The 24,964-nt window shown below is 40.0% G+C and overlaps 1 protein-coding gene across 1 annotated transcript in view; it reads right to left on the reverse strand.

The window, feature by feature from the left end:
• The window catches only part of SEL1L2 (SEL1L2 adaptor subunit of SYVN1 ubiquitin ligase), a gene marked incomplete at both ends in the record, with an annotated part of 93,260 nt that overhangs the window by 13,341 nt on the left and 54,955 nt on the right, over positions 1-24,964 (reverse strand). Inside the window, 10 exons of the mRNA XM_082644550.1 lie at positions 454-602; positions 5,408-5,495; positions 6,060-6,122; positions 9,937-10,014; positions 10,890-10,958; positions 14,194-14,250; positions 14,887-15,041; positions 16,236-16,317; positions 16,403-16,462; positions 16,878-16,931. Coding sequence (XP_082500676.1) covers positions 454-602; positions 5,408-5,495; positions 6,060-6,122; positions 9,937-10,014; positions 10,890-10,958; positions 14,194-14,250; positions 14,887-15,041; positions 16,236-16,317; positions 16,403-16,462; positions 16,878-16,931 — 855 coding nt within the window. The remainder of the gene's footprint in view (positions 1-453; positions 603-5,407; positions 5,496-6,059; positions 6,123-9,936; positions 10,015-10,889; positions 10,959-14,193; positions 14,251-14,886; positions 15,042-16,235; positions 16,318-16,402; positions 16,463-16,877; positions 16,932-24,964) is intronic.

The raw sequence follows: 24,964 nt of genomic DNA on the forward strand, positions 1-24,964 counted from the left end.
CTATCCCAGGCTGAAAGAATTCACTTTCTCAGTTGTCTTCCAAATCATCAGAAAAACCTAAGGACCTGGCTTTCTGGGAAGAAGTGGGCTACATTTTCTAGGCTAAATCAAGCCTTTCATGTCCCAAGTCACAACTCCCCATCCTACTAGAAGTGCCAAATTGCCCTGGAGATTTGATTGAAAGCTGAAACAGAGCTCCATAACTGAATTCTGAGGCGAGCTCTGAACCTGATGAAAAGCCAGATGCAAGACAGGAGGGATCATTTCTCTTCCTCCCTTTCCCAGTCTGAGTTACATCATTGCTTTTCCTCCCTGGCAAATGTCAGTATTCACATTGTCAGCTGGAAGAAACAAGATAATATATATAAAATCAAAGACACCAACAATCTAAGGACAGTATCACCTCCTCTCTGTGATAAATGAAAAGTGCTTTAGAAATAGCCCATGATTTACCTCCACAGCGGTTCTGCATGATCTTAACACTCCTGTTCCTGTGGCGTACATCTTGGCCAGGTAATAAATGGCAAGGGGCTGCCCACTCTGAGATGCCAAGTAAAAATATTTGAAGGCAAGTTTATAATCCTTCCATACTCCAGAGCCAGCTGAAAATGGAAATTATTTTGAGCCACCCCTTATTTACATTATTTTTTACATTATAATCTATGGATGTAATGCTCATAGTGATTCCTGATATTTTAAATAGGATGAGAAAAGCCAACCAAAAGTCAAGCTACTCTAGATCTACTATTTGGGGGAAAAAAAGTTGAGTTAGATTGTAAGTAAGAATATGGAAATGTATGTTCTTGACCCATTCAGAAAACTGAAGGAGATGGACTGTTTAGTCTCATGAAAACATCTCCTCAATATGGTATAACTGCAATTAATGAAAAGGAGACCAAGTGGTAGTCTCTGAGGACCAGAAGGCCCTCCATGATGTGTGTCACCATCCCGGTCATCCTTCCACACCAGAAGACCAGTATAGCTCCTCCCAGCCATAACTATGGAGTTTGGAGCCAGTAAATCCCAGCTCCAGGAGGCCCAGCTCAGACTCAGCTCATTGCTTGGAGCAAGGAGAGACATTTGGAGCTAGGATGGAGAATCAGCTACTCCCAGCAGCTGGGATTGTTGTCCTGGCTCTCCCATTATTCCTTCTGTGACCTGGGCACCCATAGGCACTTCATTTGCAAAAGGAAGGGCTTTCACTAAGTAGTTCTGAAACTGCCTTCCAGCTCTAACATTTCTTAGCCTTTAGAAGCAGTGCCATGTTGCTGCTAAGAGCAAAGGCTCTGGAGGCAGGTCACTTGGGTTTGAGTCCCAGCTCTACCAAGTGTGTGATCTTGTGTAAGATGTTTGACCTTGATATGGCTCAGTTTGCTCATCTAGAAATGGTGGGCTACCCCCAGATGTGTTGAGAGGACTAAATGAGTAAATACATGTAAAGACTTAAACATTAGCCATAACTATTACTCTTATTCTAGATGCTTGAGGAATCTGATAGACCCTGGGCCTGGGACTTGGAATAAACTAGAGGCTATCTTAGGCAACCTCCCAAGACCATAGAGAACAGGCTATCCACCTGGGCTATTGTGGAAAATGCCAGCTGACCTCTTGGCCAGACCCGTCTTCTTTTTTTTTAGGTACGCGGGCCCCTCACTGTTGTGGCCTGTCCTGTTGCGGAGCACAGGCTCCGGACGCACAGGCTCAGCGGCCATGGCTCACGGGCCCAGCCGCTCCGCGGCATGTAGGATCTTCCCGGACCAGGGCACGAACCCGTGTCCCCTGCATCAGCAGGCGGACTCTCAACCACTGTGCCACCAGGGAAGCCCCAGACCTGTCTTCTTTTTTTTTTTTTTTTTTCCGTACGCGGGCCTCTCACTGTTGTGGCCTCTCCCGTTGTGGAGCACAGGCTCCGGATGCGCAGGCTCAGCGGCCATGGCTCACGGGCCCAGCCGCTCCGCGGCATATGGGATCCTCCCAGACCGGGGCACGAACCCGTATCCCCTGCATCGGCAGGCGGACTCTCAACCACTGCGCCACCAGGGAGGCCCTGGACCTGTCTTCTTGATGAGGCAGTCTGCTGCTGCCCTTGCTCCACCTGACAGGAAGGACTCAGCAGGGTTACTCAGGTGTGCTCAGATCTCCTGACACGTGTCTTGGCCACTCTCTCTCTCTCAGTCCCCACAAAGATTATCACAAACCTTCATGGCTTTCTGAGACCACCTACCCCAACCCCTCTACCTTCGCTCTCAGAAGATGACTTTGTACCTCTGAGCTCATGGAGGGAACCCTCACATTATCTTTCCTCACTTGCCTCTCTCCCCAGATTTACAACTGCACCATCTATTCCACCCTCTCTCCAGTCTTTGAGGGTGAGAAATCCCTCCTCTTCATCAAAGCTAATGAGACCTCCACCTACCTGGACCTGATCAGATACTTTCAGATTTGCCACTGGTCAGATTAGATCAGAACTGCCACCTAAATATTCCCAGAGCCTCTTCATCAGTTATCTCATCCCCCCCATGACACATTAACCACCTCCACTGGCTGGCTCTCTTTTTTCTGCCAAAAATTATACTCAGGTCTCTCACCATCTTAAAAACAACTCCCTCTTGATTCTTGGTCCCCCTCATGCTACTATCGCCCTTCTCTCCTCCATTTAAAGGCACATTACTTCCAAGAATATTTTTACCCATCTACTTCCTCACCTTCCATTTACACCTCAACCCACTGTATCTGGCTTCCATCCCAACCAGTTCAATGACCTCACAAAATCCTCCTTATTGACAAATCCCACAGATACTTGGCCCTTTCTTAGTTTTTTTTCTTTTTTTTTTGAAAAGTGAGAACTAGGCCTTTCACTGAATTTCAAAGGGGTGCTCATTCATTTACTCTTTCTTGAAAGTTCTATCCCTTGTCCTACTTAAGGTCACCTCCTCCTCACCCCATTCCTCTGACCATGCTTTTTTTTTTATTTAAAATTTTATTATAATATTATTCAAACATATAAACCTAAACTTAGAAATAAGTAGTTCACACTTGCAGGCCTTATTCAACAATAAATATTTAAAAATCAAAATGGACACACAAATCAAATAAAAACATAGTATAAGTTAACAGCATTTGTTTAACATGACAGATAATGTTGTTTGTGACAATAAATCACTGATGTTGAATTTAATATTAATATGATGAGGCTTCATGTCAGCCTCCATAATTTTCAGCATTTTGGCTTCACTATTTCCAATGCAAAAAAAGGTTTACTCGCATAAATATGCTGTACAAAATGAAATGTAAAACTCCAAGGATTTGTTTGATAGCTCAGGTTAGTCTCATAATTTATCAAAATTCTTCCAGCAAGAAATTCTTACACGCCAATTTTAATTAATTGCTAAAGATTAGCACTAAGGTTAGTATTTTTAGGGAATTAAAATCTGCATTAAATGGGAATTTAATCCATTTATTTCTGGGAGTGGAAACGATTTCTTTATACTTATGATAATGTTTCCTGCTAAACTGGTATTCTGGAAGAAAAGTTAAATATTATTTTCGAAACTAAGTATTCAATCAACAACAAGCATTTATTGAGCAGATTTCTCAAACCACTATGTGCCCTGTGAACACAGATCTCTCATTACATTTTTATATTTGAACTGCCAGAAACCTCTCTTGCTGTGGGATGCCATGGAATTATTTGGCTTTCACAATGGCAGGCATTAAGGCAAGCTTGAACACTAAAATGGAGTAGCAATACTCAGTGTTAGGACAATCACCAGATGATGAAGAATGTGTTCACGTTGTTTGTTAAAGATCATCATTCAGTGTAAATCCACATGTAAAATTCTGGTTTGAAATTCATGGTTTTTTAGCAATTTTTAGCTCAATGCTTAGAACTGCTCAGCAAATAATAACTATTTTATTATTGTTGTTGCTATTTATTTATTTAAAATATTGGTTGGCAACATAGACCAAAGTAAAGGGACTGGTATCAGAGCAAGCATTCTGAGTCTCTTTTTCAATCTCATGCTGACTAGCCAACTCATCATGGATATCTCTGTATTTGAGGTTCCTATCCATTAATGAGGTTGAAACCTTCTAGAATTGTTGAGAAGATCGCATGAGTTTAAAATGTAATTCAACTGATGTATATTATGCAAAAGCCCCAAGGTAAGTCATATGGCATCATATGCCAGTACTCTGAAAATCAAATAATGCTGTATACACCTTAGATATTCCTTTAATAGACATGAGCCAATTTGGAGAAAATAAATTTCTCAAAAATAAAAGAAAACCCACTAGGAATAGAGCATCGAATCATTGCCCCTGGACAACTTTTTGGTTATTTTAAGACCAAACTATTGTGATTTTTCTCAAAGCTTTCTAAAGCTGAGAAAATATTCAGAGAAGGGATTCTTTACCTGGAATTCATGGATAGGCTTCAGGGAATGTAAGTTTTTGAAATGTATCCAACATTTTTTTGGGTGTGTGTGTGTGTGTACACATGTCCTTACACACATATCTGAAGGGGAAGGTTTATATTTCATCAGATTCACAAAGGTATGTATAAGAAGCAAAATGTATATGAACCACTGTTTTGGAATAAGACTCTTAACCCTTAGTACCACTTGAGAATTAACACTTCACTTTGATCTGAAACTCGGATGTTTTTATGGAATCATATTTCTGGGAATAGTGCTACAGTATTAGTCCTAGCCATAATTGTGATGCAAAGTATTAGTCAATTTAATAAGGATAGTTACATTTTTTTATCTTGATCAAAGATAAATGAGGACTATAGATTAAACAATGGCATATATTGCAACCATTGAGCTGATGCCATTGGACTGTGTTATTTGATTTGGAATTATAGTATTATCTGGCCCAAAATAAGGAGCACCACCTATCTTGGACCAGATAATACTATAATTCCAAATCAAATGGCCATGTTTTTTCAGTCTTCTTGTGACCACTCTTTCTCTGCCCATCTTTTCAACATGGCACCAAGGATCACCAGATTTCTCGCCATGGCCCACTCTCCTTCCCCTCACACTCTGTCTCCTTTCCCTCTGCAACCTCAGTTACTCTTACTAATGCCTGTAGGTTGATGTCTCCCCAAATCTTTCTCTCCAAGTTTTACCTTTCTTGTGAGTTTCATACTTGTTTCTGGGTTGTGCACTGGGTGTCACAAGGCACTTCAAACCTAAAATTTTCAAAGGTGAGGTTTCTGGTTGCACCTCATTGCCTCCTTCCCCAAATGTCCTTTTCCTCCTGTCTTCTTCAAATTCCTCCTCAACTTGCTGCCTGAATGTTCTCTCTAAACCACTTACACCAACCCTTTGATTTATCTTAAAAAAGGAGCAGACTTTGCATTTATCATTCTAAGTAAAGCAGCCATATGTGTATCACTTACAGTAGTACATGAAGCCTAACTGAAACTGTGCGTTTGGCCATCCCTTCTCTGCAGCTTTCTGGAAGTATTTAAGTGCTTCTGCATAATTCTGCAAGATAATTACACTTTGTTACTCAAAGGTACATGCATAACGCCATGGCAACAATTGCCTTCCACATTTTTTAAGAGCATAGTTAGTGCCCTATGTGGTTTAGGTTAATTAAAGTAGTATCAGAAGTATTATACATTTTATTTCATTATTATATTAGATTCCATTAAGAGATAATTATCTTATTTTCATCGTAAATTATGTCTTTTCCTACATTGACAGTAGGTTTTGTTAGATATTGGGGGAAGGTCACTCAAAAGACAGAAGTTAAAGTAAGAAGATAAATTTCTCTATGAAAAAAATCCTCACGGCTTAGAGGATTTCTAAGGTTACTTAGAATCTATGATTCTAAGATATAATTAGGGTTGTTATTCTTGTCACAAGCTTGTTCTGTGTCTCTTTGGCAAATATTTCACTGAATTATTTTATTCTCTATTACCAGATATGATACCTTGGTAAACCACGTAATAGAGACTAATTCCTTTAGATTAATCAGTGATCATGAATTTCACCCTAATAAATTGCTAGAAATGTTGAAAAAGATAAGAAAATTATTTAACTTACCACAGGAACTCCTTTCCCGTAAAAGTAAAGAAGACCGAGCCCATGAAGACCAATGGCATTGCTCTGGAACAAGTTTAAGAATCCAAGTAAAGTCCCAGAAGAATTCACCATACGGAAAAGTATTGTAAAATCATTCACAATATTTGAAATGCAGCCGGTAGGAGATGAACTAAGGCAGGTGAATCAGGCAGTTGGTGTTATTCTGACCCTCTCTAGCTTCTCCTTTCACACTTTCATAACCCACCTCTGACTAGAAAAGAGGGAGATGAAAGTCAAATCTTTCCTCCAATCTTTCATTCAGCATTTATTTAGTGCTTGTTTTGTGTGTGACTCCGTAACAGGCATTGGGCAGAGGTAGGAGGTGAAAGTCAAAAGATCAATAAATCATGATCCCTGCCTTATAGGCTCCTGGGCTCTGAGCCACTAGGTAGGACCCCTTAATCATGTCAAATGTGGTAAGTCCTATAGTAGAAACAGATAAAGAGTGTTGTGGGCACCTAGAAGAGGGAGGCTAGGTGACAGTGGGTGAGACTAGGGACTGAGCAGATTGAGTTGTCGGAGGTGTTGACGTTTGAGCTGGGTCTTAAAGGATGTGTAGGAGTTTTTCAGAAGGGAGAAGTCTATCTAGACACTTGTTACCTACTTTGGTCAAAGGAGGTTGACATAAATGGCCAAATAACATTTGGAGACTCTATGAATTTCAATCTAGCTCTTATGGATGGTAAAACACTGTTACTGCTTGTAAGGTTTATAGTATTTCCTCAGGGACTTAAGTTCTGATAGAAAACTCTCCAAATTTCTTTTTACCACTTAAATGTATTTATTTGTAATTAGTTTTAATAATTTAATAATTTAAATGTAATTATTGCTGATGCAGCCAGAATATTCCTCGGTGATACAGGAATAGCACATAACTAGAGAAGGCATAATTCAACAACTATTTCAAGACTCCAAACTTTGAGCCTATGCATGTCAAAGGGCCAGCTATTGTTAGAATTCTTGAGGACGGTCCATCTGTATTTAAAACAGCTGGTATATGTCTACTATCCTCTTCCCTCTTCTCCCCTGACTACATCTACCTGTGGTTCCAGGAGTTTTAGGATAGACTGCCCTGGGGATAATAAGGCCTGGTGTGATCCATGTGGTAAAGTCTAGTGAGTCTGTCTCCTTTTAACTATCTTCATTTAGATGTTGAGAAAAAAATGGGAGGGAAGGGAAATGAGAGGAAGGAAAGAGGAAGGGAGAAGGAAGAGAAAGGTTAGAACACTAGGGACAAATTTCTTTCTTTCTCTAAGAGAATCCTTGGGAAACCAGGGGCTCATTGGATGACTCACCAACTGTTTAAGGCCCAGAGTATCTGTTTAGAATGTTCAGCTCAGGAGTGGCCAACTCAGATACCTCCAGAGTCATGCAAGTAATGTAAGAAGTACATTAAGCCCAGTGATGGGGGAGTGGTGGAGACTGAGGCAAACCAGAGAGCACCTGCCCTGTCCAAAGGCAGCAGCACTTCCCCGGCTCTCTGCTGCAGCCAGCTGTCATCACGTGGAAAGGCCGCCTCATGTGGACAGTTCTTCTCATTTTCCAAGAAAAGCTGGACATCCAGATTTTGATATGAAATTTCCTAATTTTTAAAACTTTTTCTGAGCCAAACAAAATATATGTGCAGGCAAATCACGTCCCCCCCACCCCATACATAACTTCTGCCTTAGGGCTCAATGCTCTTGCTCAGGTTAACTGACATGAACTTAGGGACCAGAAGGTCATATTTGGCAAATATTTGATGAACCCCTACAAGGCATTAAGACCGCTGGCCTCCTCTAGGTGAAGAGACTTGGCCTTCAGACAGTAGGAGGAGAGAAGGCACGGTGTAGAAGCAGTAAAGTGTCTAGCAGTACACAGAGTGAACACAGGGCAAGTTCAGAAGAGGGAAAAGATGTGTGCCAAGGGAGTAGGGGGGGGCTTTGTGGAGGGAGAGAGGATTGAGCTCTGCTCTGGGGGATGGGTATTCAGAATGGGGGATTCTGGGAAGGGGGGAATGACAGAAGTGTGAAGATGGGGATGGGCCTGATGTGTTCAGAGGTGTGAGAGAGGAAACCAGAAGAATATGGTCCAACTTGGGCCCAACATCACACAGGACAACTGTTCATGTTTCTGAGTAAGACACAAGAAGTCATAGAGTCTATAGCTTTGCATCCTGGTACTGATATGACTTAAAAACAAATTTAAAAAGCAACAGTTTAAATAAAAGTTGTAAAAGAAGAGTATGGGTGTGCAAGAGTGAGAGGCAGAAGCTCTTTACTTTGATAGTGACCCCAAGTGAGAAATCTAATAAACTGTCCAGGAGATGGTAAAGGATTACATGGCTATGTCCACCTGATGCCATTCATAATAATGACCTTAATTTAGATTTCCTCCATAAAGGAAGGTAGCTCAGGTTTAGAACACGAGTAGGTCAGATCACTACTGGTTACACAGCCCTTGAATAGCTTGGGGGAGCTGGGTTAATTTACACACTCAGCTCCCTGGCATTATTCCTTTGCGCTGACAAATCAGCATTATTTGCCCAGTTACGTGAGATCTTCCTCTGTTACATTATCCCACCTCTTTTTCAGTCTGCTCTCCTTGTCATCCTAATCTAATGGTACTCTGGATGACTGTCTTGCTGAGCAACAATTTCATATAAATTACATGGGAGAGGAGCCGAATACCAGCCTTCTCAGTAATTTAAACCACAATAGCAGCAGCTCCGAGGTGCTAGTCATTTATAAATAGGCTCCTGAAGCAGCGTGTGGGCTTCTAAAAACCGAGAACAGTTGAAAATATTCTCCATTTGAGTACATCTCTACTGCCTGTGTTGCTGTAAGACAGTGGAAGACAACAAAATGCTTCCTACTGTGCAGGATTAGAAAGTTTATCAAGGCTGTTCTCCAGCGTTAGGTTGGTGAGTGTTGCCATGAGGACGTTCTTTATGCACTACAGGGGTTTAGGGGAGTCTGCTAAATTTCACCTGACAGATACCAGCCTCACTGATTTAGGAACCAAGGCAAGAACTTCAGTGGCAGGGGCCACACTACACAATTTCTATATTTCCTCACAGATCCAATCCATTCTGCCTCGGATATGCTTTGAACTTCATTCTACGTTACTGGCCCCAGACTTCGAAAGATAATAGCTGACACACAACACTTACTATGTGCCAGGCACTGCTTTAGGTACTTTACAATATGAGGCATATGACTGTTAACTCATTAAACCCTGACAACAACAATATGAGGCAAATTTTCCTATGTTCTCATTTTATAGATAGGAAAATTGAGGCACAGAGAGGTTAAGTAACTTGTCCATGGTCACACAGCTAGTAAGTTGAAGGACTGGCATTCAAACCAGGGATTCTGTCTCCAGCGCCACCCTCTCAATCATATTGTCCTGGCTGCCCGACAACCTTCTGCCTGAGCCAGAGCCTTTGGGTAAGATCAAAGGAGAAAAAACTGGGCATTTCTTGGTTGTCTTTGTACTCAACTTACTGCAGCTACTGACTGAGTTTTCCCCTCCTCGGTCCTCATTTTTGTTTCCTGTTTCCTGAGCTAGATGGCCTCATCTACTGCATGGGGGAGGGGAGAGCTGAGCTTCTGTCTGGCCTCCAGCTAGGACAGCACAAGGCACTGCCATTTTCCATTTACCAAGAAGGCGAGACGTGTCTCTGCCTACTCCCACCCCATATTTTATTGTCAACGATATTTTTCTTCCCCGGAACCCTAAACTCCTCCCAGGCCCATTAGTCTGGCATGGGGTTTTGGACTTAATTCTTCAGCACCAGTCTGCATGTAATGAAAGGCAAGTGTTTTAATATGTTTACAGAAATGGGCTGAATACATACCTTATTAGCTGCCATAGAAAAGTATTTGAAAGCGGTAGCATTATTTTGTGGTGCTGCAACATTCCCTTCTAAATACATCTACAAAAAAATAAAATAAAATAAATGAAAAGATGTAAAAACTAAGGAATTTGAGGGTGATGAAAATCTTTGAGAACTACATAGAGGTGATGGTTGCACAACATGGTGAATGTAGTAAAGGCCACTGAAGTGTACACTTTAAAATGGTTAATTTTGTGTTATTTGAATTTCACCTCAATTTTTATAAACGGAAAAACTAAGGATACAATCTATTACATACATTCTGGAGTGCCCTTGACCAAGGGCAAAAAAAAAAAAGGATCCTATCTGTGTTTTTTCATGCTTCCTTGCATCTAAATTTACTGTATGTAGACCTCTGGAAGCAGGGCACTTGTCCCCATGGTTACTGATGCAGACTGGCTGCAGGGAGCCAAGGACAGCACACAGGGGTGTTAGTAGTCTTTGAAGGAGAGAAGAAGATGCCTCTCCAGAGGGACACTCCACAACAGCTCCTCCCATCAGTCAGGGAGGAGCTGGGTTTCGGTCAGTATGGAGCTGGTTCTCATTCCAGGGATGGAGGAAGGAGGTACCTCGATGGGTGGAGGCCTGTCCCAATCTTTGATGTACAACTAGCCCAGGTCTCCTGTTACCCACCAAGGGCTCAACAGAGGGGCTCTGAGCTACATTCAGCCAGGAGCCCTGGACTACATTCACTTTCAAGGTGGCTTTTGGTGCCCTGGATAAAGACCACTACTGTACGGGGCTTCTTCCCAAACTGTCACCTCAAGAATGCTACTCTCAGTTTGTAGCCAAATGCCCCGCTTAGCTGCTTCCATGAAAGAGGTGTGCAGCCCTGTCACCCTACACTGGGTTCAATTAGCTGGTACTATGAGGCTTTAAGAAATGAAAAATATTGGTCAAGATGAAGCTTGTACCTTTCCTATAAATGCCATGGCATTTGCACTCCCAGCTTTTGCTGCCTTTAAGAAGTAGTATAATGCTTTCTGGAGAGAAAAGGAACAACATTATTGACAGTAGTGAACATATCATACAAAATAGCTTTTGAACTAAATTTTATTTCATTCAACATGCATTAAAAACTATCTATGAAATGCCCACTTTGTTTAAAGCACTACTCCAAGTGCTATTTCAATCACAAACCTGAAGATTGGGAGATAAATACATATATTTCATATATATAATTTTAGAACATTAGGGCTTGTTTCTCACATTTGGAAAGGCATGATAGGCATGTGGCTTTGTGGAGGACAGATAAATCCCAGCTGCTGAACTAAATACTCCATTATTTTTAAAAAGTACACTTGTATGTTGTCAGTATGTACTTATTGCATAAGACAGTTTGTGTAATTGGCAGAATTGGATATACAGCATCCTAATGTTTATGAGGCAGAGGGAGTAAGACTAGACACAGCTGGCTGCCTGCTGAGCCCAGGTCTTTCTGCAGAGGTGAACTTCAGGCCAATTCTTTCTAAATCAAACTGAAGGGGGCCAGCAAAACCTCTGATTCTCTCTGGATCATAACGTTAAATGAAATGCTCAGTCTAGAACGCATGGGAGCTGACCTGTCTCTTGCTGCCTCATTCCTTAGGCCTCATCCTGACCTTCCATCAGTTCTCCTCAGAGGCCACATGGAGAAATAAAAGAAATAAGCCCCAGGAATGAGAAATGAAGACACTCTCCGAAGTGTCTTATTAGGACACAACTCTTCTCTCTTTAAAAAGCCTTGGGCTTCCCTGGTGGCGCAGTGGTTGAGAGTCCGCCTGCCAATGCAGGGGACACGGGTTCATGCCCCAGTCCGGGAGGATCCCATATGCCGCAGAGCGGCTGGGCCTGTGAGCCATAGCTGCTGAGCCTGCGCATCCGGAGCCTGTGCTCCGCAACGGGAGAGGCCACAACAGTGAGGGGCCCGCGTACCGCAAAAAAAATAAATAAATTGTAGAACCTTTGACTGTCATGTGAAAAGCTTGGGCCAACTGGCTGGAGGATGAGAGCATGAAGAGAGACCCAGTCATCTTAGCTGTCACAGATGAGGCCATCATAACTGGACCAGCCCTGGCCAAAACTCTAGCTAACTATACATGTGTGAGTAAGCCCAGGCAAGATTAGCTGAGCCTGGACCAGACCAGAAGAATTACTCAGCTGAGCCCAGCCACAACTACTGACCTGCCAAAATCATGAATTAAATAAATGGTTGTTGTTTTAAGCCACCTAACTTTGGGAATGGGGTTTATGATGGCAGCCTAAGCTAACTGATATATAAGCCAATCAGTCTTGATACCTTGACTGGAGTCCTCCATGCAAGTTCAGATTTATTAGGCTGGGGAAAGCAGGAAGGACCAGCTTGTGCTTGCCCAACTACTGGGATGGTTCTGGAATTAAACCAGCCTTTTTAGATGTCTGGATGGGAAGATTGGGGCCCAACATACCATCAGAGAATTTGGAGAAACCTGAGTGATTATATCATTCCTTCTTCTTGCTTTACAAATGAGGAAACTCGATTTCAATGGCTGCGTTTTTTTAATTTGTGTTTTGTTTTTGCCCAGGTCAAGAGTAAGCAGAGTTTAATGAAAAGAGCACAGGCTTTGAATGTGGAAATCCTGAGTTCAAATTTTACTTCTTAACAATCTTACTACCAAGCTGTGAGATTTGAAACAATTTACTTCATCTCTCCAGCCTCAGCTTCTCATCAGTAAAACAGAGATAATGAATGTGAATGAGCCCACAGTAGAGCCTGACTGGGCTCCTGGGTGATACCCAACTGCCTAGCTGTTGCCACTACAGCACCAGACTCTTCTATTGCCAGCCTTGGGATTGCATCTCATTCTCACCTAGAGGCAGCTACAGCTCCCATCTGGTGTCATGGTGGCTAGAGCTGACTGGAAGTATTGGGTTGGCCATAAAATTCATTCGGGTTTTTCCATACCATCATACAGAAAAAACCCGAATGAACTTTTTGGCCAGCCCAATGCTTAGCTTTGTGGGATCTTATGTACTCTGCAAAGCTTAGTGGGCATTCCGTATAGGCATGGTTTGGGCACCTTCACAATCAAATTTTGTCTTTATGGAAAATGGAGAATTCTTCTCAGTTATGCATCTTATAGTTAACAGGAGAAACTCATTGCAGGCTTAAATCTGATGTTGGAATCATGTGAATCCAGAACTTCTCATCTAAGAAGCTAAAACCTTAGTTATTGCGAAGATTTTAAAAAATCTGAAGACCTTCAGTTGAGCTGTCTTGGGATGCATATGCTTATTTCAATTGTTACCTATTTTATCACATTTTATAAAATTAACTTTGACATTTACCTAATGAGTATAGTACCTCATATAAAACACAAACTATGGTACCAAAGGTACATTCATAAAATAAAATATAAAGTGAAACAGAAAGTAATAACAGATCAGTCTTTTATGTAACTGCCATACAAAGTAGTTATTTCTATTGCTTAGCCATTGGGACTATGTTGAAATAGAGTGTGTGTTCCTTTGAGACAGTGAGCACATGGCTTGTATAAAATGACAAGGGCTGCAAAATCATCTTTTAAAAGAATCCCAGTTAGTTCCCCAGATCTGTGGGGATCTAGGGCCTTGAAACCACAATCAGGATTACGACAAGATCTCATCCAACGTCTTTGGCATCTTACTGAGGAGGATCCCGTGTAGGTCAAGTTTATTTGCTTTTTTCTCCACCATAAATGTGAATTGTTAATTAATCTTTTAACCTCACTGGGATCAGGTAAGATTAAGCAAAGTGATTGAAAGGAGATTTGCAAATGTATAAAGATGATTAATAATATACCTAATTATATTGGAAGCAGTCTGTCCTCTAATCTAGCCAAGTGGGGTTGAGGCGTTAACTCCCAGGTAGACTTTCCACAGCTGGCCTTTGGGAATGGGTGTATCCTCCTCACCTAACCCCAGTTCAACAGTGAGTGTGGGTGGGAAGAGAGACGGTTCAGTGGGACCATGGAAACTCCCCAGCCCCAGCTACTCCTTCACAGGCCTCTACCCCTTCGTACTTGGAGGCAGGTAGGAAAAGTGCTTTCTCTAGTGAAATTTGTTCTTCCTCAAAAACTGGGAAGCAGATCTGACCAAGGAAGCATCAGCGGGCTTTCCCTAGCAACTCTTCCACCCACCCTCTCACCTTTCATGGCGCTGCCAACCTCTCTCACCATTATCCTTCCCACCCCACATGACTGAAGCTTGAGATTGACTTACATAGTAATCCTGATCTAGACCTTTCCTCCCAGTTAGATGTAACTGTCCAAGAGATACCTAGAAATGAGGAGTTTTGACAATTATTTTAGCAGTAATATTCATTTCAATAAAGAAATGATGATTTTAATACAGTATATTGATCCAGTTTGCTACAATTGGCATGTCTTAAAAAAGAAGCAGGAAACCATTCCCAATTCTGTGTTTTATTGGGTAAATGGTTGATGTTGGTCATATGGCTTCCGCAAGGCCAGAAAGCTGGCCTGGTGATGTAGAGCAACACCCGGGCATGCAAACCTAGTGGCCTTAACTCTTGGTTCTCAAAGGTCACACAAATGCTGTCCTATTTCCATTCCCATTTCCAAAGACAGGGTATATCTGGATCATGGTAAGAATTCATTCATATTAAAACCAACATTGGATGGTACTTTTTTTCTATAATTACAATCTAGTTCTTTTTTGTAATAATTTTTTTAGGAGTAACTGCAAAAAACAATGCCATTACTATTGCAACTGGCTCTCCCATAGGCTATAAGGAACTGAAAGATACAGACACAAAAGGAGTAGAACAAAGAGGGGGTTCTCTTCCCTTTCCCATTCAGGATGGGGCATTGTTAACCCTTCTAGGACTCAGAGAGAATTAAGCCCTTTGTAATTTGCATGTTCTAAAAATTCAAGCTCATCTGTATACATTACTTGTATCTGAACATCTCCTCTTTCGGCCAAAAATTTATAGTATTGGTATATGTCCCAGTCCAAAATCTCACTGTTAGAACTCAGATTTTCAGGACTTTCCGCTAGTCTCACTTTTTCCACTGGAACACCTTCACTTTTTTCCAATTTGTCAGCAACTGTGAATAGAAACAAGCCAGAGAGTAGCCAGAATACACAGACTGTAAGAGACAACAGTCAGCTTACAGAAAAAACTATTAGGCCTATTCTCTTTAAATTGTGCAGAGATCTGGTCTACTAACAGAAAAGAAATACCCTTAGGAGATAGAAAGTTGCTAATTTTGCTTATTTGGTTCTCAGAAAAGTACAAGACACTACTTATTTTTTGCAGCCTATACAAATATTGTATCAATATATGTAAGACCCTAGCCAAGCAGGCTCAGGAAAGAAGACAGATTTCAGAAGAAGGCAACCAACTCCTTCTATCACTCACTTTTACTGGGTATATTGAAACTACAAAACAAGAGTAAGAACCGTTTCTTAATTATTTCCTATGGATAGTCTGAAAATAAATTTTAAATATGGTTGAGTAAACCTAACAAAATACACAATTTGAAATATATCTGATAATTCCAGTTTCATTAGGCATACAAAAACATCTTGATATATATAACATCTTTAATTCAAAAGTAATTTTTTTTCTTTCTTTTCTCAGATCCTAATAATGTCAAAGATGTAAATTCAGATGTTATTCTGATCATAGAAATTAACCATGGACTTTACCCTATTCACTTCTTGGAAGACTTTTATTTAAAACTCTATTATGTAGTATGGTTCAGTGATGTTGCATGAGGAAATATTACATACAACTTTGAAAATGATTCTAGGAATATATATTAACCTCATGCTCTGTGTTTTGTAGACAAAGGATAGGGTAATAGAATAATGGTTACTTGAATTGTTCTCAAGTGCAACAATAGAGATTGCCAAGGTATGTACCTTACATCCATTTCTTCAGGAATTTTTAACAAGTCATCCCATATTCTAAATGTTAGAATTACAGAAACTGCTTAATATTTATTCATGTTATATTTAAATTCTCAGTTTAAGGAAAGAAGATCGCAAGATCAAGTAAAATAGAATTGTTTAGCGACATGAGCTAACAAAAATAAAAGATGAGTACAATCATTTAAAACTTTTGGAAAAGTAACTATTAAGAAATCAGAAACTACATTGTATTAAAAGAATTGTATTATAACCGATGTTAAAGCAGTCTTTAAATACTTTCATAAATATTTCAACTAGTATTGATTTGTTTTTTTAATTGCTTGGCAAGTCTCTTTATCTTAAAATAAATTATGTGGATTACTCACTGTAATCTGCCACTTTCTTGTAATGACTTAGAGCAACTTCGCAATTCTGTAGAACACTGATTCCTGACAAATATCTGTACCCCTAAAACACATATAAATTCTTAATATTTTGACAATGCTATATTTATAACACACCTATTTGGGCCCAAGAATATTTAATTACAAACCAATATCATCTGGGATATCATGCTTCCTCCAGCGCTTCCAAGAGTGTAATATATCAGTGCCTAAAGTTTAAAAAAAGGTTATTCGACATTTAAATTTGAAACTCAAACCCAATCATTGCCTTTTTATTCCTAACCTTGAACTACTCCAAAATAAATTACAAATTTCATTCTCTTCCTCTGTAAAGATGGCTGCCATTCACTGGGGGCTTATTGAGCTCTAGAGTCTGTGAAAAGGGGATTGTACATGATATTTCATTTAAACATCACAAAACCCTTATGAAGTAGATATTATCTGAAACTTGATAATATGGAACATTAAGAAACAGATGGCATTAGGACCCTAAACTTCTCTAACTATTGAGCTGTGCTCTTAACCACCACACTAGAGTGAGCCCTTCAATTAAAGAGTAGACCCTCTATTCAGTGTCCCTTTAAAAAGTCATTTTTGTTCCAGAAAAAAATAGAATGACCTTACCTTAGCTTGATTGTATTCCATTCCTATTCCACAAGAAGACAAAAATCCTAATGCCTAAAGCCCAAAAGAAAAAGAAAAACTCAACAAATCCATTTATTTTACAGCTATTCTTACCTACATTAGTAAGGGGTATTTTAAATGTCTGCTCTATAATAATAAGGCTGTGTAAAAAATTAACCGGAAACTTGGTGGCATAAAATGACCATTTATTATGCTAAGGGTTCAGTGGGTCAGAAATTTGGCCAAGGTAGAGTGGGGATGGCTTTTCTCTGGTCCATGATATGGGAGCCTTAGTTGGAAGACTCAAAGGCTAGGGATGCAATAATCTGAATGCTGGTTCATTCACATGTCTGGCAGTTGATTCTAGCTGTTTGTTGAGACCTTTGCAGAGACTAATGGCCAGAACAGCAACATGTGGCCTCTCCTGTTGTATGAGCTTCCTCACAGCATGGTAGCTGGGTTCCAGGAGTGAGCATCCTGAGAGAGAGGGAGCCAGGCCGAGCTGTATCCTTTTTATGACTTAGCCTTCAAAGTGATGTAGCAATACTTACAGTAAACGTTATTGTTTGAAGCCTACCTGCATACAAGGAAATGGAAAATAGACTCTACTTTTTGATGATGTTGATTAGGGGTCTGAAATAGCATGTGGACTGGAAATATTACTGTGGCCATTTTGGGGGGGAAATGCCATACTGCTCAACAAAAGCCAGAAGAGTATGGAAATATTCCACTTCCTCTTAGTTATTAATCTTCAAGTCTAACACCTATTCCATCTGTGTATTCTTTTTAGTACAGAATATGTCAAATATGAAAAAGTAAATAAAGTAATATAAAAAACCCATGATCCATCACCCAATCATTATCCATTGTCAGTTTGCCCAATCTGGCTTCATTGATATCCACACTGATTTTCTCTGGCCATCCAGTTTATTTTGAAGTAAATCTTGGACAATATATATTTCATCTGTAAATATTTCAGTATGTGCCTCTGAAAGAAAGAACCTTTAAAAAAACAAAATCATAGGGCTTCCCTGGTGGCGCAGTGGCTGAGAGTCCACCTGCTGATGCAGGGGACACGGGTTCGTGCCCTGGTCCGGGAGGATCCCACATGCCACAGAGCGGCTGGGCCTGTGAGCCATGGCCATTGAGCCTGCGCGTCCGGAGCCTGTGCTCCGCAACCAGAGAGGCCACAACAGTGAGAGGCCCGCGTACCGCAAAAAAAAAAAAAAAAAAAAAAAAAAAAGTCATATCATTATTCACTAAAAACATTAATATAAATTTGTTAATATCATTAGTCAGTATCTATATCTACCCAACTGCCTTATAAATGTTCTTTATTTTTCTTTTAACTTTTTCTTTTCTTTTTTTAACAATTTATTTGAATTGGGATCCAGATATGGCCAATACATTGCAACTGAGTGGGAAGTCTCAAGTCTTTTTTAATATCTAAGTTTCTTATCCATCTCTTTTCTCCTTGTAATTTTTTGTTATTGTTGAAAAAACCAGTCACTCCTCCTATAGAGTTATACTTAGTCTGGATTTTGTTGATCACAATACTGTATTTTCTACAGGCTGGCAGTCAGATTTAGAGGCTTGATCAAACTTAGGTGTAATGTGTTTGGCAAGACTGTCTCATAGGAAGTGTTATGTATTTCCATCAGGAGGTATATAGTTTCTTGTCTCTGCTTTGTGATGTTAGCAGCCAGTAGTGACGACTGTGTAGGTCCGTTGACTTATTAGGGGTGGCAAAAAGATACCAATCTAATTCTGTCATTCCTTCCTCATTTATTAGCTGGAATAATTTTATAAAGAAAAACTTTCCTTGGTCTCCTATATTCTGAGATATAGTTTGCGAAGAATAGTCAATAAATGTTTGAACCTGTCTGTTTATCAGTTTTCAAAATAATGAGAGTTGGTTCTTTAACATCCTCCAAAGTGATTAAAGAGTGTTGTTTCGGGCTTCCCTGGTGGTGCAGTGGTTGAGAATCTGCCTGCCAATGCAGGGGACACGGGTTCGAGCCCTGGTCCGGGAGGATCCCACATGCCACGGAGCAACTAGGCCTGTGAGCCACAACTACTGAGCCTGCGCGTCTGGAGCCTGTGCTCCGCAACAAGAGAGGCCGCGATAGTGAGAGGCCCGCGCACCGTGATGAAGAGTGGCCCCCGCTTGCTGCAACTGGAGAAAGCCCTCGCACAGAAACCAAGACCCAACACAGCCAAAAATAAATATAAAAAAAAATTTAAAAAAGAGTGTTGTTTCTAAGTATCATTATGAACTAATGGATTTAAGTACATCTGAGGTATTTCAGTCCATTGTGGTCATTATTCATCTTCGTGCTCAATTGTTCCATCTTTAGTAATTTGTGCTTGTTCGAGCTGCCGGACCAGGGATTGAACCCGGGCCACCGCAGTGAAAGTGCCGAGTCTTAATCACTGCACCACCAGGGAATTCTTATCCTAGTATTTTCTGACAGCATCCTTGCCATCAAGTAGGATAAGATGTTTCAACATCATCTTGTACATTTCTTGCCCCACACCTGGAATTTGACATTTTCCAAAGATTCTTCTTTCTTTTCAGTGGGAGAGGACTTCTGTTGTTAAGCATAATTCCTTTTGGGGGGGAGAGTTAATATCTAAATTTAACTTTTTATATATTTGTTATCAAATTAAGAGATGCATATGTATTAAAAATTAAAATTCCAATACTTCTGAGGGCTTAAAATACAAATATCAATGCCCTGCTCCTTTCTAGGCTACTCCCCATTTGTCTCCTCAGAGATAACCACTTTTACTTATTTTAGCTGTTTTCTTCTGATAATTACCACCATTAGGACTCCTGATAAGTTGCTACTACTTGCTGTTAATTTATATATTTTGCACATTAGCTATAGATTTGCTAGATGATAGATGATGATTTAGGTCATCTACATCACTTTAGTTTTTCTCCTTCCTCCTCTTCTCAATAGAGTCATAACACTATTTTTTGTCAGAACATAATTGTAATAGTCTGTTTTGGTGTTCCTAATATTTTCAAGCTGCTACTCATTTGTAGCTTTATTATTCCTATCACCATTTTTACAAGTTCATTCTACACTCTTATGCAAATCATGGGTAATATGCCTTTCTTTCTATGCTTCAAATTAAAAACAATTTGGTATTAGCCATTCAGCTTAATAGCTGATGGAATATTTGAAGAGCACAGGGTCATAGGCAGCGTCCTGAGGCAGATTATCAGACTTACTTTCACCTTGGCATCAACCTATTAGTCTATACTTTTTATTTACCATTATCAAAGCCCACGTTTCTATTTTTTCATCTAGCTCATGAGAACATGATGCAAGACTTTGTTAAATGTCAAAAATCAAGTCTAAAATCAAATGTCTAAAATCAAATGTCTAAAATCAAGATACAACAAGGTCTGATAATTCCATCAAAAGAGAAAATGAATAATTTCTTAAACTTTTTATTAAAATTTCAAGGATAAAGAATAATCTTACTTTTTAAACTAGGGAATTGACTGCAGAGTTCAGTTCTTAAAAGCATAATAGCTCTAACATGTGGTTTATAATTTGTAATCTACTTAATCCATAAACTAAAAAAAATAATCTAAGATTCTGCCAATTCCTCTTTAGTCTCAAAGGCTCCCTTTTCAGGAAAGTTGATCATGAAGGCTGTTATTACAAATGGAAAACATCTGGAATCCTGGTACTCCTCTAACCCTTGTAGTTATATTTTATTTTATTTATTTATTTTTTTGCTGTACGCGGGCCTCTCACTGCTGTGGCCTCTCCCGTTGCGGAGCACAGGCTCCGGACACACAGGCTCCGCGGCCATGGCTCGCGGGCACAGCCGCTCCGCGGCACGTGGGATCCTCCGGGACCGGGGCACGAACCCGTGTCCCCTGCATCGGCAGGCGGACTCTCAACCACTGCGCCACCAGGGAAGCCCATAGTAGTTATATTTTAAATGGCTAAATTGGCTCCTTGTAAAAATATCTTTAGCCAATATTATTGGCTAAATAATTTATTTTTCTTGCAACTCTTAGCAATTTTTTTTTTTTTTTTTGAGGTACGCGGGCCTCTCACTGTTGTGGTCTCTCTCGTTGTGGAGCACAGGCTCCGGACGCGCAGGCTCAATGGCCATGGCTCACAGGCCCAGCCGCTCCATGGCATGTGGGATCTTCCCGGACCAGGGCACGAACCCGTGTCCCCTGCATCGGCAGGCGGACTCTCAACTACTGCGCCACCAGGGAAGCCCGAGCTTGTATTATAAGATGCTTTCACCAACAGTGTATCATTTTGTGCAGAGCCTACCATACTTTTTGGCCTGATCCTCTTGGAGAAAATTGTGAGGTCGTGAAGTTGTGTAGTGGATTGTGTGGGAGTTAATTTCCATTCTGTGATTGGGATGGAGAGCTTTCTCTGTATAAAGCTCATTCTATAAAGGGCTAAAACCATGATTTTCCCAGCCTCAAATAATCAACTCAAAGAGAATGCTTCCTCTCTCTTTAGCAGAAAAATAACAATGGATGATCTTGAATTAATTATCTGGAGGGCTTAACTTTTTTTCTCCCCACTGCTTAAAGCGTGGCAGGCACTAGAGGAGGACAAATGATGTTATGGGCTGTCATGTAGTAAATTTGCCAATTATAGTCAGGGCTGTCCTGTTTCTTTACACTTAGGCATTGTTACCTAACAACTTTACAGTAGTCAGTTTTTGGTCTTTGGTCTTTTCTGAGATAAGGCTGAGGTGAAATGAAATGGATTATAGAATGATTAAATCTTTTTTAATTAATTAATTTTATTTTTGGCTGTGTTGGGTCTTTGTTGCTGCACGCGGGCTTTTCTGTAGTTGAGGTGAGCGGGGGCTACTCTTTGTTGCGGTGCGTGGGCTTCTCATTGCGGTGGCTTCTCTTGTTGCGGAGCATGGGCTCTAGGTGCGCGGGCTTCAGTAGTTGTGGCACGTGGGCTCAGTAGTTGTGGCTCGCAGGCTCTAGAGCTCAGGCTCAGTAGTTGTGGTGCATGGGCTTAGTTGTTTCGCGGCACGTGAGATCTTCCTGGACCAGGGCTTGAACCCGTGTCCCCTGCATTGGCAGGTGGATTCATAACCACTGTGCCACCAGGGAAACCCTAGAATGATTCAATCTTAATCCAGAAAAAAATGCTGTGAGTTGAAGAGAAGCTACACTATAGTGATGACATCAATGATACTTTCAGTGGTTTTAAAAGGTCAAGCTCTGCAAATTAGATTTGTTTATAAGACTCTGAACTCAACCGTTGTGCTGTGTTGTAGTCACTGGGATTTGAATGGAAAGAGTTAAGTGTAGAGGATATTTTAGTATATTTCAAAGCAAATTACTCAGGTTCCATAATAACAACTTAAAAATTAAGTGTTCCTCCTTTTTCTCTTTATATAAGGAATTATTAAAAGAGAAAAAAGGTTAAGCATTTAATTATTATAATTGTTGTACGGGGCTTGAAAGCATCTGTGGTCATTACTTTGAGCTCAAATTGCATGCCAAACAGAAGTGTGAATCAACCCTGATGGAAAACTCAGATCCTTTTTGCACCCTTAATACAAAAAGATGATTAACATCAAAAAGAAATGCTCTACACAGGTAATCCTAGAATTATCAAAGTGAGTATTTGATACTAAAAATGATTTTTTTTTCAGTAGTAGCACAGTGCTAATAATCATTGTGGTGATTAAGTTAATTTTAAGGTGATACAATGTGAATGATCCATTTCTTTTTTTTAATTTTTTAATTTTATTTTATTTATTCTTTTATACAGCAGGTTCTTATTAGTTATCCATTTATGATCCATTTCTTGATTCTCAAAGCAAATACGGTTTAAACCCTACCTCCTTGTTTGGCAAATTAACAGACAAATTTTCTATTGAAACAGTTCATCAGTATCAAGAAAAGAATGAGTCTTTCTAAATCTGAATCTCTGCTACCTTAAATGAGGATCAGAGAAATAAAAAATACATAATTTATCTACCTCCAGCTGGTATACTACAATATCTTATGACATCCTCTAAAATATGGCTTATTTTTGTTTGCTCTTTCTTCAGTTTTCACCATTTTCATGAATACTACACCATTAGTGAATAGTTTTCATTATTTGGAAGGTACAGATTCTTTGCAAATCAATTCAATGGAGTCTGTTCACAATCTTATTTGCTTTTATTGCCCTTATTGGGATTTCTTTTAGTTTATTTGGAGTTTTTGTGAGATGAACCATTCAAGGTGCATGAAAAGAAATAAGTATGCCTCTTTCCCTCTATCCAGCTTTCCTTTTATACATAGCCTGAAACTGCATTTCTTCCCCCACCCCCTCAATGCCTGCATGAATCTGAGATCATATCTTTTTTGTTTTCTTTGTTAAATCAGGTCTCTACTAGCCCTCTGGCACTCCAGGCTTCTCCCATCTATATAACATTTCACTATTTCCGATTGTTCTTCTCCTTTTCCCCCAGAGATAGGTGTCTTCATTCTCACTTTCTCTCTATCTTTATGTCTATCTCTCTCCCTCTCTTTCATTATCATTCTCCGTATACATTTCAGCTTCTTCAGCCACATTTCTGTTGCTACGTTGTCCTCGCAGTTCCCAGCAATATTTCCTACCAGTGCGGCTGGATTCCTGTATCAGGCTGGCACAAACAGCCTGAGAAGAAAGGTGGTCACCTGGCCAGTCCTGTTAAAGAGCTGTGATCAATATGGCACGTGGCCAGCCTTGTCGCAGCAACCAGCCATCGAACAAAGCATTGTTTGTACCACGGAATATCTTTAATTGTTCTTTGTACAAGGAGATAAATCAACTGCAAGAGGACTTGCTATCAGAAACAGATTTTCCTATAGTGATGACAGGGATGATAGTTAATTTCAGAATAGAATCCAGCTGTAGCACTGGAACAGGGTCCTGTAAGCTCCCTGCCCATCCAGATAACACTTTGGCTGCAAGATCACGGGGAGCTGAAGGGAGGAGGGGGAAGTCCAAGTGAAGAATATGGGTGTTCAGGTTGTCAGGAAGAGCATAAGAGGAGCTTGGGGCAGAGACTTTTTCCAACCACTGTTGTAGCATTTCAATATACAGTGTGGCTGAATTTTGCATATCAGGTCAATGTCAGCCTTTCAGGTGATAAGTCTGTCCTCACCCGCATTTTGTCCTCTTGTCCTCCTGAGACCAAACACACATAAATAGACAGGAGGTCTGGGACCATGCGATAGAACTATTCTAACTAGAGTATGTGGAGTGTAACTCTGATTTCAGCTTTAAAATCCATATGTTTTATGTACCAATTATGTTAATTTGGAATTTTTTTTTCTGAGAGTAGTACTTTGACCCTTGCATCAAATACTTTATTCAAATATAGACAAATCCTTCATGTTGCCTGTATCCAATATTCTAGACTGGGAGCAAATGTTGCTTCTTCCTTGAAGCCTTCCCTACCTGCCTCAGGCAAAACCAGTCAGACCCTTTTCTGTGCCTAAAGCACTTTATACACACCTTAACTCTAGGCCACCTAAATTATGCTGAAATTATTTGTTTATATTTCAGATTGGCCCATGAGGACTTTGGCCTATTAATCTTTTTCTCCCCATCAACAGGATTATGTGTGGTACATAGTAAGTGTCCAAGAAACAACTGTTGACTTAATTAATTAATTAATATACCCACTAACAAATAAAGCACATATTCAGTAGTTTAGAAAGGAATTAGGTGACATTATTTGTTGTGGTGGTCATGATGGTAACATTTGGTCTGTTTTGGAACTTTATATTTTTGATTAACCAAATATGGGATATATTCACAGGGAAAGATATCTGTGATATATTATTGAGTAAAGAGCAGATTAGGAAACAGCAATTAAAGTATGTCTCATTTTTGTAAAAATTTTTCTACATACTTATAGGAAAAATTCTAGAAGAATAATAGTAAGAGTAATAATTGCATTTATACCTTTTATGATGAATGATTATAAAGTTCCAGGTATGGAATTAAGTGCCTTCACACATTATTTTAATCCTGACAACTCCATTAATTCATTCATCATGAATTAATTCAGCATTCAGCTAATATTTT

This window comes from Mesoplodon mirus (genome assembly GCF_964341445.2).
Source record: "Mesoplodon mirus genome assembly, chromosome: 15".
In the NCBI taxonomy this organism is placed as follows: Eukaryota; Metazoa; Chordata; class Mammalia; order Artiodactyla; family Ziphiidae; genus Mesoplodon; species Mesoplodon mirus.